General features: G+C 39.4%; 1 protein-coding gene and 2 non-coding genes across 4 annotated transcripts in view; 2 read left to right on the top strand and 1 right to left on the bottom strand.

The window, feature by feature from the left end:
* Window positions 1–5,662: 5,662 nt before the first annotated feature.
* Window positions 5,663–14,391, bottom strand: part of fgd5a (FYVE, RhoGEF and PH domain containing 5a) — a 30,826-nt gene continuing 22,097 nt past the window's right edge. Inside the window, exons 11-21 of one of the 2 annotated variants that reach the window (XM_053316238.1) lie at window positions 14,250–14,321; window positions 14,012–14,080; window positions 11,179–11,262; window positions 10,989–11,068; window positions 10,758–10,854; window positions 10,271–10,408; window positions 9,903–10,005; window positions 9,661–9,797; window positions 8,944–9,072; window positions 8,422–8,576; window positions 5,663–7,070 (exon numbers count right to left, since the gene is read on the bottom strand). In XM_053316238.1, the coding sequence (XP_053172213.1) occupies window positions 7,034–7,070; window positions 8,422–8,576; window positions 8,944–9,072; window positions 9,661–9,797; window positions 9,903–10,005; window positions 10,271–10,408; window positions 10,758–10,854; window positions 10,989–11,068; window positions 11,179–11,262; window positions 14,012–14,080; window positions 14,250–14,321 (1,101 nt within the window). In that variant the 3' untranslated portion in view covers window positions 5,663–7,033. The remainder of the gene's footprint in view (window positions 7,071–8,421; window positions 8,577–8,943; window positions 9,073–9,660; window positions 9,798–9,902; window positions 10,006–10,270; window positions 10,409–10,757; window positions 10,855–10,988; window positions 11,069–11,178; window positions 11,263–14,011; window positions 14,081–14,249; window positions 14,322–14,391) is intronic. The other variant, XM_053316239.1, reaches the window with a different exon arrangement.
* trnae-cuc (transfer RNA glutamic acid (anticodon CUC)) lies at window positions 8,287–8,358 on the top strand. The gene has a single exon. It is a non-coding gene; the product is annotated as a tRNA-Glu (tRNA).
* On the top strand, window positions 9,348–9,419 carry trnae-cuc (transfer RNA glutamic acid (anticodon CUC)). The gene has a single exon. It is a non-coding gene; the product is annotated as a tRNA-Glu (tRNA).

Raw genomic sequence — 14,391 nt, 5'->3', positions numbered from 1 at the left:
TTTCACACTGGAGGCTTATCAGGATTACAGCTAACTCGAGAAACCTTCTAACCTTTAACATCTTGACAAGTGAGGGAGGAAGTATTCAGATATTTTACCGGTAGAAATACTCAAGTGGAAGTCCTGCATTCAAAAATGTACTTAGATTTTTTTTTAGCATTAAATTATATTGTACTACCAAAAGAAAAGTATGCCTGTATTACAATATTAATGCATGAATTTTTAAGCATCACTGTTGCAGCTGGTAAAAGTGGAGTAAATTTGAGCTATGTAGGCTACTTTATGTTCTATTGTATTAGCTTAAATAAATACATCAAAATGTATTAGTTGAAGTAGCCTAACTTGTAACTAAAGCTGTCAGATAGAATAGAATAGATCTTTATTGTCATTGTCACAGATAAATTTAGTGGAGTAAAAAGTACAATATTTGCCTCCAAAATGTTGAGAACTAGAATGGAAATACTACTCAAGTACAACTACTTGTGTTAAATGTGCTTAGACACAGTACTTAAGTAAGTGAACTTGGTTACATTCCACCTATGACCTTACGCTGCCCCCGATAGCCTATTATAGCCAGTGTATCACTGGGTTGACAAGCCAAACAAGGAAGTGATTGTTAAGCGCTGCACTTACACACTTAGTGAGTCTTAAATGCCTCCAAACAAATTTCTCAGCATTAAAAAAATGTGAATTTGGCAGCAGAATTAAGAAACCAGAAAATCAAAGCAATATGTGTGTAACGTGCTGATATATTTTCCCATCCGCCTCTTTGATACACATGCATGTACACACGCACACACACTCACTCACACGCACACACAGGTTCAGAGAGAGCACTGTCAGTAGGTTGATCCCAACAGCCTTGCATTTCCATATTGGCCCTGCCCACAGCACCTCCACACTCACACTCCTCCTCTCCCACACAAAGCAGAGCCATCCACATGCTGCTGAGTCATCAGCCCCCACCCACCAAAACTGTACCACTATAAGAGGGAATGGACCAGTAAATTTAGATAGTCTGTTTCAGCTCCTGAAGTGCTATTTATAGCTCTGAAAAGAGTATAACAATGACGTATTGAGTCGATTTTTAAGGTTGAATGGTGATTAGGATTACTAAGAAAAACTAAGGAATTACTCATCACCACTACAAACATTTGGATCATGTGTGAGGGACAAAGGATTTCGCACAGAGAACACTGGCAACTAGACAATTTGTAACCAAGCATATACTTAAATTGAGTAATTTCTCTAAACTGTGTTTTGTGGTTGTAACAAAGAACATAACGCTTATTCCAATTCATCATGTTAGCCAATTATCCAGTATAATACTAGTAACTCAAGCACGGGTTAAATTTCTCCGGCATCAAGCAAATTTTAGTCATAGAGAGGTTTTAGATTCAAATTATACTTCATATAATTCAGTGCATTATTCACATTTCCTCCTGGACAACTTTTCAGACTCACAAATCTTTCTTGATTTAATCCCCAGCTAAAATCTTCTTTAACATGCATTTAAAAAAAGCTGTATGACAGCAAAATGTGACTTTTCCCTTTAATTTCATTTCCTGAAAAACTGTCTATCGTCACCAATGACCTCATGCTGCAACAGCAGTTGTAAATAAATATTCCACCTAATAAAACTATCACAGACTTTTGATCAGTCAGCTCCGTCTGCTCCTCTCATCAAATAAAAACTGCCTCTGGCTTTCTTAACTGATATCCAGTGGATTTGCCCTTGAATTACCCCTCCTCACATATCCTGTCTTGCATTCTGGTTCATCAGGAACTACATGAAAATTGGGGAAGCAAGATTGTGTCCTAGTAGGTTTTGTCATCATCGCCACCCCCTGAAGGAGGAAAAGTAGGTCAGAGGGTACATCGTTTTCTGATGTCACATCATATGCAATGGTGATCAAGTTAATTTTTTGCTAATCTGGGGTGGCAAAATAATTGGTTGGAGCTTTAAAGTTATAATTAGATACAGCATTGTCTGCTATAAGAATTACATCTTGAGGTTTAACCAATTTGTTCACTTCAAAAGGGAATCCTGACTTGTTGAGTCTCTGTGGGTTATGCAATTTCACTGTGCAACACTACATGAAGCAGCTAGTGTATGAAACTATTGGTTTCATAGTTGCTGTGTGAAATAGACTTGTATGTGGGCAGTGGACCCAGACGGTTCCTGTTGTGATGGCCATTTCTGCCATCCCAGCGGTGCCAGGGCAAACATCATACTAAGTAATGAGAGGAACAGAAAGAGGGAGGGAGGGAGGGAGGGAGGGATGAAAAAACAATCCCTAAAAAAGGAGAGAAATGGTCCTTTCATCAAGAGACATGCCACAGACTAAATCTGCCTTTCTCTAGCTGTCCTCATTTCAGTTCCCTCTCTCTCTTTCTCTTTCTCTTTCTCTTTCTCTCTATTTCTTTCTCTTTTCTAGCTTTTTCCAGTCCTTCCTCTTACACTCGCCCCCTCTTCTTTGCTATATGCCTTTTTCATGTTTCAAGGCTGGGAACTGTATGCTCTTAGAGAAAGAGAAGTTCAACAGTTTCTTTTTTCAAATGGCCTTGCGGTAAACCAGATCACTTTTTTAGACAGAAATGGGGTTGGATTAGTCCATACAAGGCGACATGAAGTTGAAAAAACATTGTGCTAGATGGTGGGTTATCTCTAAGAGCAGGGCAACCACGCTTTCCTCTTTTAGCTACTGTCAAAGTGACTTTACACTCCCGCGGTCATAAGAATTCCAACAGCACATCTACAAGTGTTTGTGTTGTCTCTAGTTTAGAGATGTTGTGCCACCAGAGCAGATAACACACACAGCCTGAATGCCCACCAGGGCTGTTGTATATTCTCTTGCTGCTTACTCGTGCTTATTCTCTATTGAGATCATTAGTATTAAACAAGAGCAAAGATGAGATGGACCGCTTCCTCTTCAGAAGGACCTTTACCTCACAGTGTGGTCAGGTGTGTCTGTCTACAGTGTTTTTGAGATGACAACAAGGGAAATTGCTTAAGCTGCTCACACTGGCTCTGTGTTAGACTTGTTGTGAATGTAGACTATTCAGCCAGGGCAAAATGCTCCCTTTGACAATTCCAGCATAGGCATGATTTCAATCAATTTTTCTAATCAGTTCTTACCTCATTCTTTCACTTTGCCTAGCTCATCCATGATCCATTTTCTCTTTTGTCCAAATTCTGAACATTCTTGCCTACATAGGATTTGCGTTTTGGCAGTGCAATAAAGGCACACTCTATTGAATTTATTGGCCTCCTGGATGTGGATTTGAAACTTTCCGAGTGTGTACAAGAAGAAGCTTACCTTTCCCTATTTTCAGAGGTTTCTTTGGGTTTTGCCAAGACTACAGAAACCAAAGGCTATTGATTTGAGCGTGCAGGCACTTACGTCATCACTCTTTGCGTCTCTGACTCGGGGTACTGAGGTACTAAGATGGTCGTGCACCCATGAAGACTAGAAGTAGATCAAGGTGTCTTTAACTTTCAGGTGCTTGAAGGAAAGGAACAACTTCCCCTGCTTTTAATGCCTTTCTCACTTCTCTCACTCTCTTTTGTTAATACAAGTTAATATTGGGTCAGTGACACTCATGGGATCATGTATCTAGAGCAACCCCAATCTTCCTATTTTCTGTTCTGCCTACTTTCTGACTGACGTGCAATCACTTCATCTGTACTCATCTAATTCGAAATGATCTTTTTGTCCTGTATCACTCTCCTCAGAAAACATTCTCCTCTCTTTTATTCTGTGTCTCTTCTTATCTCACTTCCTTGTCTTCAAGATGGATCATAATGGGCAAATCAAATGCCAGTTTTGAATTATCAAAGGACCTGTGCTGGCTGATAAATTAAAGCCACACGCTGTTTCTTTCCTTCACTGTAAGCTCTCATGTTGGGCCTGCTCTAGTTAATTCTTGGTCATTAATATTGCAGATGTTGAAAAGAAATAGGCCAAAATGTTTTGTGCTGTTTCTTTGTCTTCAAATATTTATGCCATCTTTCCTGGGCACGGTCCACGCTGTGTGACATGCTTTTTTTTTCGGCACTGTGGAAGTCTTTGGTATAACTAATTCACTTATCTGATACCCAGCAGTTTGGCTGTGGCTGGGAAGTGAGAAGCATGGAGAAGGGAAGTCTGTACTGACAGTTGTGTACTTCATATTTATCCAAACAATGTACAACTATGTAACATTTATAGGTAATGATGTGTAATCCCTCTGAGCCCTACAAGCAGGTCATATTAATTTGATCCCAAACTAAAGTGCAACTCTTGCTCTAAACAAAAAATTCTGATTTAGCATTAAACGGCATAAAAAGTAGAGTATTTCCTGGATTTAGGCATCTTAGGCTAACAAGTGACTTTGAAGCCTCCCAACATAACCATAGGTAATGGTTTGAAGACTTATTCCACGATCTGTAGCTGTTAATAAGACATAACACTGGTTGTTGCAAGATGTGGATTGGGAAGTTGTCGACTGACTTTTCCAAACTGATAACATCATCACAAAAAAAGCTATCAAAATTAAACGTGTCCATAAGAGTTTTGCAAACTTATTTCAGACTAAAAACATCATGTCCAGAATCATGTGAATTTAAGTCTGTGAAGCACTATTTCAGAAAATGTTAGATCCAAATTTCAAAAGTTTGGCAAGGAAAATCATTACTGTCACTGCAGCGTAAGAGAGAAAATCTGCATGATACACATGGCACTATGCAAATAATGATTAGACATCCCTTTTTCCTGTTCTCTCTCTCTAAGATTTTCTATTCATTTTCTATCAATATTGGAAACCAGAAAGATCATAGCATAAATTCTTATGAAGTGAAATTTTCATCATAATAATTTTCTCTCTAGACCCCTTTGTGTTGGTTCACTGTTGTGAACTGTGTTCATGTAGGAGGAACTGTGAAGCTTGAGTCATCAAACATGTCTGATTCAGTCCAACAAATATCTGCCATCTGCCATAATGTACTGCTGCCCCCTGCTGGATGAAGGCGATGTAGCTCTATACTGTCTCTGCCAATACCAGAAACAGCAGAAACACGGTCAAGTACAGTATTTTGCATTTATCACCAACAGGTAATAAATACAACATGAACATCTGTACCAACTAATACAATTGAAAGCAATCATGTTTGCCTTGGTGAAGCTCATAATTACTGTCACAGTTATACAGAGAGGAATTGATTTAACTGTTAACCATTTTGATGAGCAGTTTTGCTGCACTGCATTGCATCATATTTTAAGATATTCACATAGTTCACTATCTCCCCATACACAAGTAGATAGAGGCACTGGAAAGAGAGACAGATGATATAATGTTTTCAAATATTTTGTCCACTCAGTTTATCTTGAATAATTCATAAAGAAGAAACAGATTAATATTTAAAGAAATGCAGTTTGGTATACATGTTATGTGGACATACACATTTTGTAAAATTTTAAGGAAGTTTATTTTTTATATGTATCTATATACATAAACATTTACATTTACAATGCACTATATGCAAGAGGTACAATCCATAACACTGTAGCCAATAAGAAACCAATAAGAAAAAGGTAGAAAAGCTGACAGTGCCTGATGAACACAGGTGTGCTTTCTAAATAATCCAGTTGCATTCTGAATGGATCACATAATCATATTTATGAGAAAGTATGACGTTTAAAGATGAGTGAAACTGATGAGTTTCCATGGGCGGCTCAGATGACTCTGACACTGAAAAGTTATAGTTAGTTTGACAGTGGCTTTTTTTCTCAGCAGTTTACAACAAGTCAGAGTAGTTAAAGTATGATTTTATCCCTCAGTGTATATACAGAATGAAAAAGGCATTCATAAAAATGGCATAATAGTATATTCTTATGTTACTGGGCTGTAACTGAATTGGTCAAAAATACTAGAAGATTAAAGGATATAAGAGTAGATAAAAAGCAAATGTTACCAAGGTCTCTTCTGGAGAAATGACAGTATTACAGTACTGTGATAAACAAACAAGGAGTACAATTTCATTTCAGGCACATTCATCATCAATTGCAAATTGCACTGCATTCAACTGGAAGAAATTAATTGGCACTTTAGAAATGTCTAACAAAATTTTAAAATAGATTTAAAAACCTACAGATTTGAATACAAAGTACGTTTGAAAGTGTTCGTCGCTATAGAAATATTGTCAAGTGGTTGGCATGCTGAGGATCATTCAATAGCTTTGTAACACTGTGTAAAACTTCACAAGTAATATAATGTACACACACTGTGATGGTTAAAATGACCTCTCACTCGGAACATCATGAAACACCATTTCTATACAAAGACATCATATAATTCACTTCAATATTTGCAGTGTATACTTCACAATATATATTCAGGATACCAAACATGTCTTAAGATATTCTAAAATGGTGAAATGCTTTCCTTTTTACTAGCTGCTAATACTACTATGGAGCAACGTTTTTGATATTTTTGCAAAGTGATGCTATATCCATCAAAAGAAGGACACAGGCTGAAAGTGTAGAAAACAAAAAAGGTGTTGTTCTCTTGCAGGACAAAAAGAGTGGTTTAATAATCCAGTGGAAACTCAGGTAAAACCGTAATACAGCGAAGTTGGAGAGAGCAATTTTTGTATACCTTCTATAACACTTTAGGTATAGAAGGTATAAGATGTTCTTCTAGATGAAGCATTTGATGTATCCAAGCTGCTCCTGAAAAGTGAAGGCTCCTATGAACTTTGCTGGATCAGCGCTTTCTGGTGTTAGGTTAAACTCCAACAAGAGGTTTTTACTTCTTTCCACATACAGTAGTTGCATCCTTCAAACTCTCTCCACTTTTAACTTCCTTACCGTTGGGAGGCAGGCTTGTCTAAGATTCCTCTGGTAATTAAATGCTCATATAATATTCCACAACAAGCCAGACAGGACATATCCTGACGGTGTGAGTTCAGATGCAGCAGGTAGCTATGTTGTTCTCCGTAGAGGAGTTCTAGCAGTCATGGACAGCAGGGCTGGTTCATTTAACTGAGTCGGTGCTATAAAACAGTAGCCTCTTCCATGGCATTGACCCACCTGAAATACAAGCAAAAGGACCATTAGACTTTTTATTGCAATGAAGCACAGGGAGTATTACTTCTTCTAATCTGTGTTTGGCTTGGAGATTTAATTTTTTACTGGAAATCTTGCTTTACAAACTGGGGTTGAGTTTCAAAGATGTGGACAGGGAGGACAGATAATAAAGAGCTAATTTGCATAATGTGGACTGAAGGACCCAGTGTCTTTTAAGTTTGACCCATACTCATTATCTATTTCTTTTTATAATACTTTTTCTGTAATATATCTCTTGTAAATTCCCCAACTTAATGAAAACGAGTTCCCCATTAAATTGGCTACACACATTAAAAAATACAGCTCCCTTTTGCAAAAGGTTTAGAGCACTTTTATGAAGATAACAGGCATAAAAATGTTACACTACTAACACAGTTTCTACTTGCACTGTCAGCCTCTTGCAAAGTCATCTTTAGAAAAGCATCAAAACCAATTTGTTTTCTTTTTTTGACTTTTTGACCTTTTTGTGTGGTTTGCACACTTTGCACTACTCTCCTTTATATATTTTGGATTCTGTTTCTCTTTGATAGCTGCTTTTAATCTGTTTTTACTTTTGGAAGGCACTTAATAACCTCTGTTTTGAAAACCACTATTGTAAATAGTATGTGCTATAAATAATATTATCTTGCTTGCTACTGTAAATATGTGTAAGAATATGCACTGACCACCATTTCTCACCGTTTTTGTTGTACACAGTATGATGTTTCAGTGCATGGCTCCATTCTTTAAGAAAACCCTGATATGACTGGGCACACAATAAGTAACAGTTCCATGTAAGTCAGCAGCTTTTATCATTTGTGCTTTTTATACAAGTTTGAATAGATGGAAGTTTGAATAATGCCCTTTAATAAACCTATTCCATCAACTTGATTGGTTATCAACAGTATGGAAAAGCTACTTATGATCAAAACAAAGCAATAGTAAAGCATATTGACATCTTCACATGTAAAGATTTTAATTTTTCCTTTTCTCAGAATAAGTGAACACTGTTAACCCAAAAGGTTCTTGTTTTGAATACATACAAGAACAAAAGAACAACATGCACAAGCTTTGCAAACGTCAACAGCTCATATGGGAGTGTGAGGAAGATGCACTATTAGGGCACAGTATTATATAGCATGCAGATGCTCCCAGACTGCTTCCACACATAGTACACATGCCAACAGGGAAGCCCTACAAGTCCCTGGTGGTCTAGTGGTTAGGATTCGGCGCTCTCACCGCCGCGGCCCGGGTTCGATTCCCGGTCAGGGAACATTATTTATGTATAGTTACAGGATGTCACATCTCTGTTCATGTCATCACAACAGTTGCTAACCTGCGTGCAGTGTGTTGATCATCAGCCCTGAACGTGTAGTAGAGGGTCTTCTTGTGGTAAAGATGGAAGACGTTGCTGCTTTCCTCTCCCTCTGGCCTCTCAGTCAGCTTAATGGTGAAACCTTGCAGAGGTAGACTCTCTGAGGCCACTTTATCCTAAAGAACCCACATGGAAGATGTCAAGCACAGATATGTGAGTTAAAAAACACCAGTCTTGCTGTAAGCAGTAATATGTGAATAACAAATGTTTCATGCGTCAAGAAGAACAAAGCCATGCAACATTCAGATGCATACTTGTAAAGAGAAAGAGAGAGCACAGAGAATCCCTTGATTAGTTGCATAAAGTCTGCAAACCTGGTCAGGAAGAAAAGTTGAAAAGTGGAAATATAGCCATTAAATAGTTCTGTACCAAATCTCAGACTCAAAGAAGAATGATAGACAAAGTTCGTGCCGCTGTGATGAAGTGGGCATGAGAGTGTTTGAGTGTTTTGGGGCTGGTGTGGGAGACTCTGTGCCCCCTCACCTCACAGGCTGTGAAGGTGTAGAGCACCTTGTCTTTGAGGAGGAACCACAGCCGCTTCCACTTCCTTTTGCTCTTCTTCCGGCGCTGTAGGCTACCACTCATGGTTGAACCCTCAACGCCAAGTGACACCTGAGGAACCACAAACTACAAAATTACCATCTACACCTTTTCTCACAGAAGTAAATCTCAGATCTAGTGTTTTATTGAAACAAGAGAGAAAGAGCAGGATTGCATTACATTCCTGTTCATTTTTCTAAACCGTGAAGACAGGAGGATTTATTTAAAAAACTGAATAGCAAGCCCTACTGGCAAGTGTTGTGTACTACACTCTAACATTTCCATCTGAGCAGCTGTCATGAATGCCTGACATTCCAGTACACAAGTTTTGCACCTCATTGTATATCTCCCTGGTGGTCTAGTGGTTAGGATTCGGCGCTCTCACCGCCGCGGCCCGGGTTCGATTCCCGGTCAGGGAACTCATTGTTTACTTGCATAAAGTGTATAATGTACACTATTAGAGTAGCAGATACAGTATATGTTGAAAATAAGAATGTTATCATTCCAGCCAACGACTAGACTTCAATATAAACTCACTGGCCTTGTTGAAACACAACTGAATCATATTTGCAATTCGAAAGTAAATAATTGTGTATGATGGATTGTGCTCAAAATCAAGTAAACAAGATGTCCTATTTAGGGGGAAGAAATAATTGTCACCTGGTTGAGTGAGGTGGTGCTCTTCCTGCTCTTCCACAGACTTGGAGGCTGCAGGCTTTGGAAGACAGCAGAGAGGGGACGACTGGCCCGGTGAGTCCGAGGACTGGAATTACCGCAAGCCCCAGACACACTTCCACCTACACATAGACACACACACACACACAGTTAAAACCATGCCAAAGAGGAATAATTTAAAGACAACAATGTTCATACTGTATCTGATACAGAAAGCTGAGATTTACCTCTTTTCCTGAGCTCGGCATAGCAGTGGTCACACACTTTGGCCACCCTGTCTTTGAGGTACTTTAGTGGGTATCTGTTCCTGGAACAAGCCCGGCACACCACCTGCTCAGAGAGACAGAAGAAAAATGTTTAAAAAACATGGACATCTTACTTTTTATGACCAAATGGCACCATAAATAAATACTAGGTCTATTGTTTGGGAACAGACACAATAAATCTATTCAACAATCTATAAATTCAAATAAGGACCCAGAGATAATGAGTCTATCACAATGTGTCTGTTCCAGGTCAATAATCTTATAAACTTGGCCATCTCTTCTGCCAAAACAAAACTGAGTGACGACAAACGAGTAAAGTAGTATCTGACCTTGCCACAAGCATTGCAATGGTGTCGTCTGAGTGTGAGGCTGAAGTCAGATGTACAGTTCATGCACATCATTACATGAGACACTGGCACCAGTACGGGAGCAGCCTCACCCAAGGCCATCCACAATTTCTCACGGGCCTGTTGGCACAAGGTCAAGATGATATTGACATGTTAGAATCTGAATGTATGATGTTTGAAGACCCCTAGAACAAATCTGAGTTTTACAAAACACACCTCAGTATAACTTTTAGTTTCAGTCATGTTGTTGGTATTTTCACTGATCAGAGAGGATCACTGTTTTTCAGCGATATAAGTATAATATAATAATAGTATTATTTCTGTTCATTTTTAGTTTATACAAAAAACTAATGACCATTTACCACTAATTAAGTCTTCTGCCTCTAGTAGCTGATTCAGGAATTTTGTAAACCTTATGAAACAATGAAATAACTTCTTTTTCAACAAAAAAGTAAAGAGTGTGTCCTACCTCACTACATGGTCCACCAAATGTACAGAGTCCTGCAGCGTGGTCGGCTATAGCTCGACTCAGCGTGTGGAACCAGTCCTCCCTCTCTCCAACCGAGCTGAATAGAGACAACATGAAAACAATTACATCCAGAGCATCCAGAGTCATTTTCAACAACAGGCGAAAAGCAGAAATTGTGTGAGCCACTAAACAAATACATGCATTTTAGAATTTTGACAATCAGATGCTCACCTGGCAGAGAGTGTAATGGTGATGTCAGACACCTCAATCCTAAGACAGTTCAACACGTTATCTAGGACGGGTTTGCTCACCTGTGAGAGAGAGGGGCAAAAACACACCACAGCTCAGTCAACAAACCTTGTGGACAAATAAGGTGGGGATGAGATGAGATGAGATTGTCAGATGTGAAAAGTCAACATACCTTCATCCCAGACAGTGATAATGTGTTCTTAAGCCTGTATTTTCCATCTTGTTGAGGGTAGGTGTACAGCATTATATCATTCATCTGATGGAAGACAAAGACAGAAAGACAAAATATTACAATACAAAATATAAGATAAAGTTATTTATTCATTTATTTAGTTTTATAAAAACATAACATATGTCAATAGCAGTTATATATAATTAAAAGTTTTGGTTTATCGAGAGTGAATGACACCTCAATTCGCAGCTGTTCAGAATGTAATACCATATAATCACCACAGGGTGGCATTGTAACCTTCAGAGAAACATCTCAAAATGCAGCACAAACCTCTTTGTTTATTCTTTCTTTCTTCAAAGCAACTTTCTGGGCTTAACTGTTTCAGTTGTGTTTCCTTTCACAGACCTCACATATGTCTGTGCTAGCCCTCAGCGCCAAATTCCCATGTATTCACACAACAAACTAAGGCATTAAAAATGTTTATTTTCTTATCAGACCAAAAGTATTGTGATCCCTTGAACACGCCGAGAGTCCATTGTGTTATGAGAGGTATTTCATTTCTTCCCAGACAAAAGAGATGACATCATTGGTCACACCTAATGTGTGCTCTAAACATCCGCTGGGGCCGTAAAGGCAGCATCCAGGAATTCTCCACCCTGCTCCGGGCTCCAGGCCTCCCCTCGCCCTTCCAGCCTTCTCAGGCTACACTGAGAACCAGGACTGGGTGGAACCGGCCACCTTCACCACAACAACAACAACACAAACAGTCACAGTTACGGGTTCACTGGCTGACTGGCTGGAGACAAAACAGTAAATGATAGCCAAGCCTGAGCCCCGCCTGCGACCTCTGGGCTGCAGCCACCGCAATTTGTCCACTCCACCCTGAGCTGCTCATTTACTCGAAGATTCCTTCCAAGGAAACCCGACTGAGTGCCAGCAGACTTCACAAATGACTTTCCCAGATGAGAGACAACATGTAGACATTTTACTTTTGTGTCATCTCACTAACCCTTCACCTCCCTCACCTGCCTCTATCACTCTGGATCTCCATTCTCCTTCTGAACTTGTGCTTTGTTTTCTTCTTTGAGCCCAGGCTTGTGGACATGTTTGCCATGCTCTTTGTCTCTGAGGTGAGTGATGGCTTTCATCATCACTGTTGTTCAGATTCTCTTTCCTTAAAAGCCCATAAATAACACCTGACCGACTGAAGCTGTCCACTTCAAGGGAGCAAATGGCTATATAAAAACCTAATAGTTTAGAAGCATCAACCACCAGTCCTTTTCAGTTATTGCTCAACTGCAATGTTCTTTAGAGGGTAGGGAAGAATGATGGAATAAAGGAAAATGAAGAAAGATAAATAAGTATCTTAATACAGTATTCTATTTGGCTCAACCAGTATAAAGGAAAGTCATAAATGCTGCTCCTGTGGATTTGTAGCTTAAGCATAATTCATATCATGAGACAGCACTGATTGCCCATGAAACAATAGAGTGGGCTTCTCTATTTCACGTTATGTGTTTGTCTAACACCCCCACACCCCTTCAACCTCCTCCACCTCCTCCTCCCTGCATTCTACAGGCTGTCTGGCCTTCACTTTGCTGTCAGTCCCCTCCCAATACACAGGAAGCCGGCATCCAGTGACCCACACCAAACATCCTGTAAGGAAGCGGGGCCCTGGAAAACAAGTCCTGAGAGGGGAGAAGAGGAGAGGAGAAGAGTGGAGAGGGAGGCCCTTGCTTGATGGGTGTGGTGCCTAGTGGAGGTCTTACAGCCTTGGCCTCGTGCCCCTCCCAACCTCACCACCTCCCAGACTGACCTCCGCCCAACATTCCCCCATATTTTTGCAGACCATGCTAGCTTTGTTTTCACCCTTGATTCCATAATAAAGCAGATGCTTTCTCTACTGCGTTGGACCATGTAAAGTCACAGATGTAATAGTTTATCTGCTTAATAAGCAGGCAGTCATACAGTGTTTAAACTGTGGTAGAGATCCAAAAATGTCCTAAGTTACTAAATATGTGAGGCTAAATTATGGGGAAATGTGTATTAAACGATGGCCAAGACAAATAGGAGTCATGGGTTTGAATTGACTCAGGGTAAACATCATGTAGCTTTAAAGAAACGCTGGAACAAGCTGATACAAAATAAACAGTCAGACAGAGTGGAGTAAGAGAAATATAACAACCTTAAATTAATAGGTTGACATTTTGGGCTAAACAATCATTTACTTATTTGCCCTGAGTTAGATGAGAAAATCAATATCATGTCTATTAAATATCAAGCCACAGCTAGCAGGTGGTTAACATAGCTTAGCATCAAGACTGGAATTAGGGGGAAACAGCTAGCCTAGCTCTGTCTCTGAAGGTATAAAAACATCTGCCTCCCAGCAACCCTTAAGCTCACTAATTAACACATTATATTTCATTTGTTTTATCCATAAAAAACCTCACCTTGAGGTTGCCTAGCAACCAGCAGAGACTTTAAGAAGTCACTGTGCTCAGCCAAGAAATAATCCATTAATTAAAGCTCCATAAAACCACAATTTGTATTTTTTTACACAAATGAAATAAAAGGTGTTAACTTGTGAGTTTTGGACTTCATGCTAAGCTAAGCTGTTGACTGTAGTTTTTGCTTTAGTGTACATGAGGGTGGTATCAATTTTCTCAATTAACTCTTGGCAAGAAAGTTAATAAGCATGTTTATTAATGTCAACCTATTACTTTGGAAATGCATAGGGGATAGATGACAACAGAATGTAAACACTAGCTTTATTGTCTTGTAATGTGTCTGATGTGATAAAATCACTGTAGTATGAAAAGAAGATTATTATTACCAGAAACAGGTGTCGGGGTTGCCGGCTTTTCCTCGAGACCTTCATAAGTGTCCCCTCTTTGACAAACATCTGCCAAAAAAAAGCATTAAAACATAGGAAAGGCATGTTAGGCCAAATTGCTGCTTTCATCAAGTATGTGTTTATTATATACTGTAAAGTCAATAAGGATCAGTCATGAGATATCATTACAGAATAATGTGTTTCTGTATAGTGAAACTAATGCTGGCCATCTGCTCACCCTTCCATGCTTCAGGAGGTCCCTCTTGCCTTTCATGCTGTACTCTATGTGGACCAGGCGCAACAAGTTCTCCTGTGGAGGAGGAGAGAGCAAGGAGATGGAGGGTGATTACCCAGTGATGGACACAGGAGGAAGCAGAGAA

This window comes from Scomber japonicus, chromosome 3, assembly GCF_027409825.1.
Source record: "Scomber japonicus isolate fScoJap1 chromosome 3, fScoJap1.pri, whole genome shotgun sequence".
NCBI lineage: Eukaryota > Metazoa > Chordata > Actinopteri > Scombriformes > Scombridae > Scomber > Scomber japonicus.
This window is presented reverse-complemented; position numbering and strand designations above follow the sequence as displayed.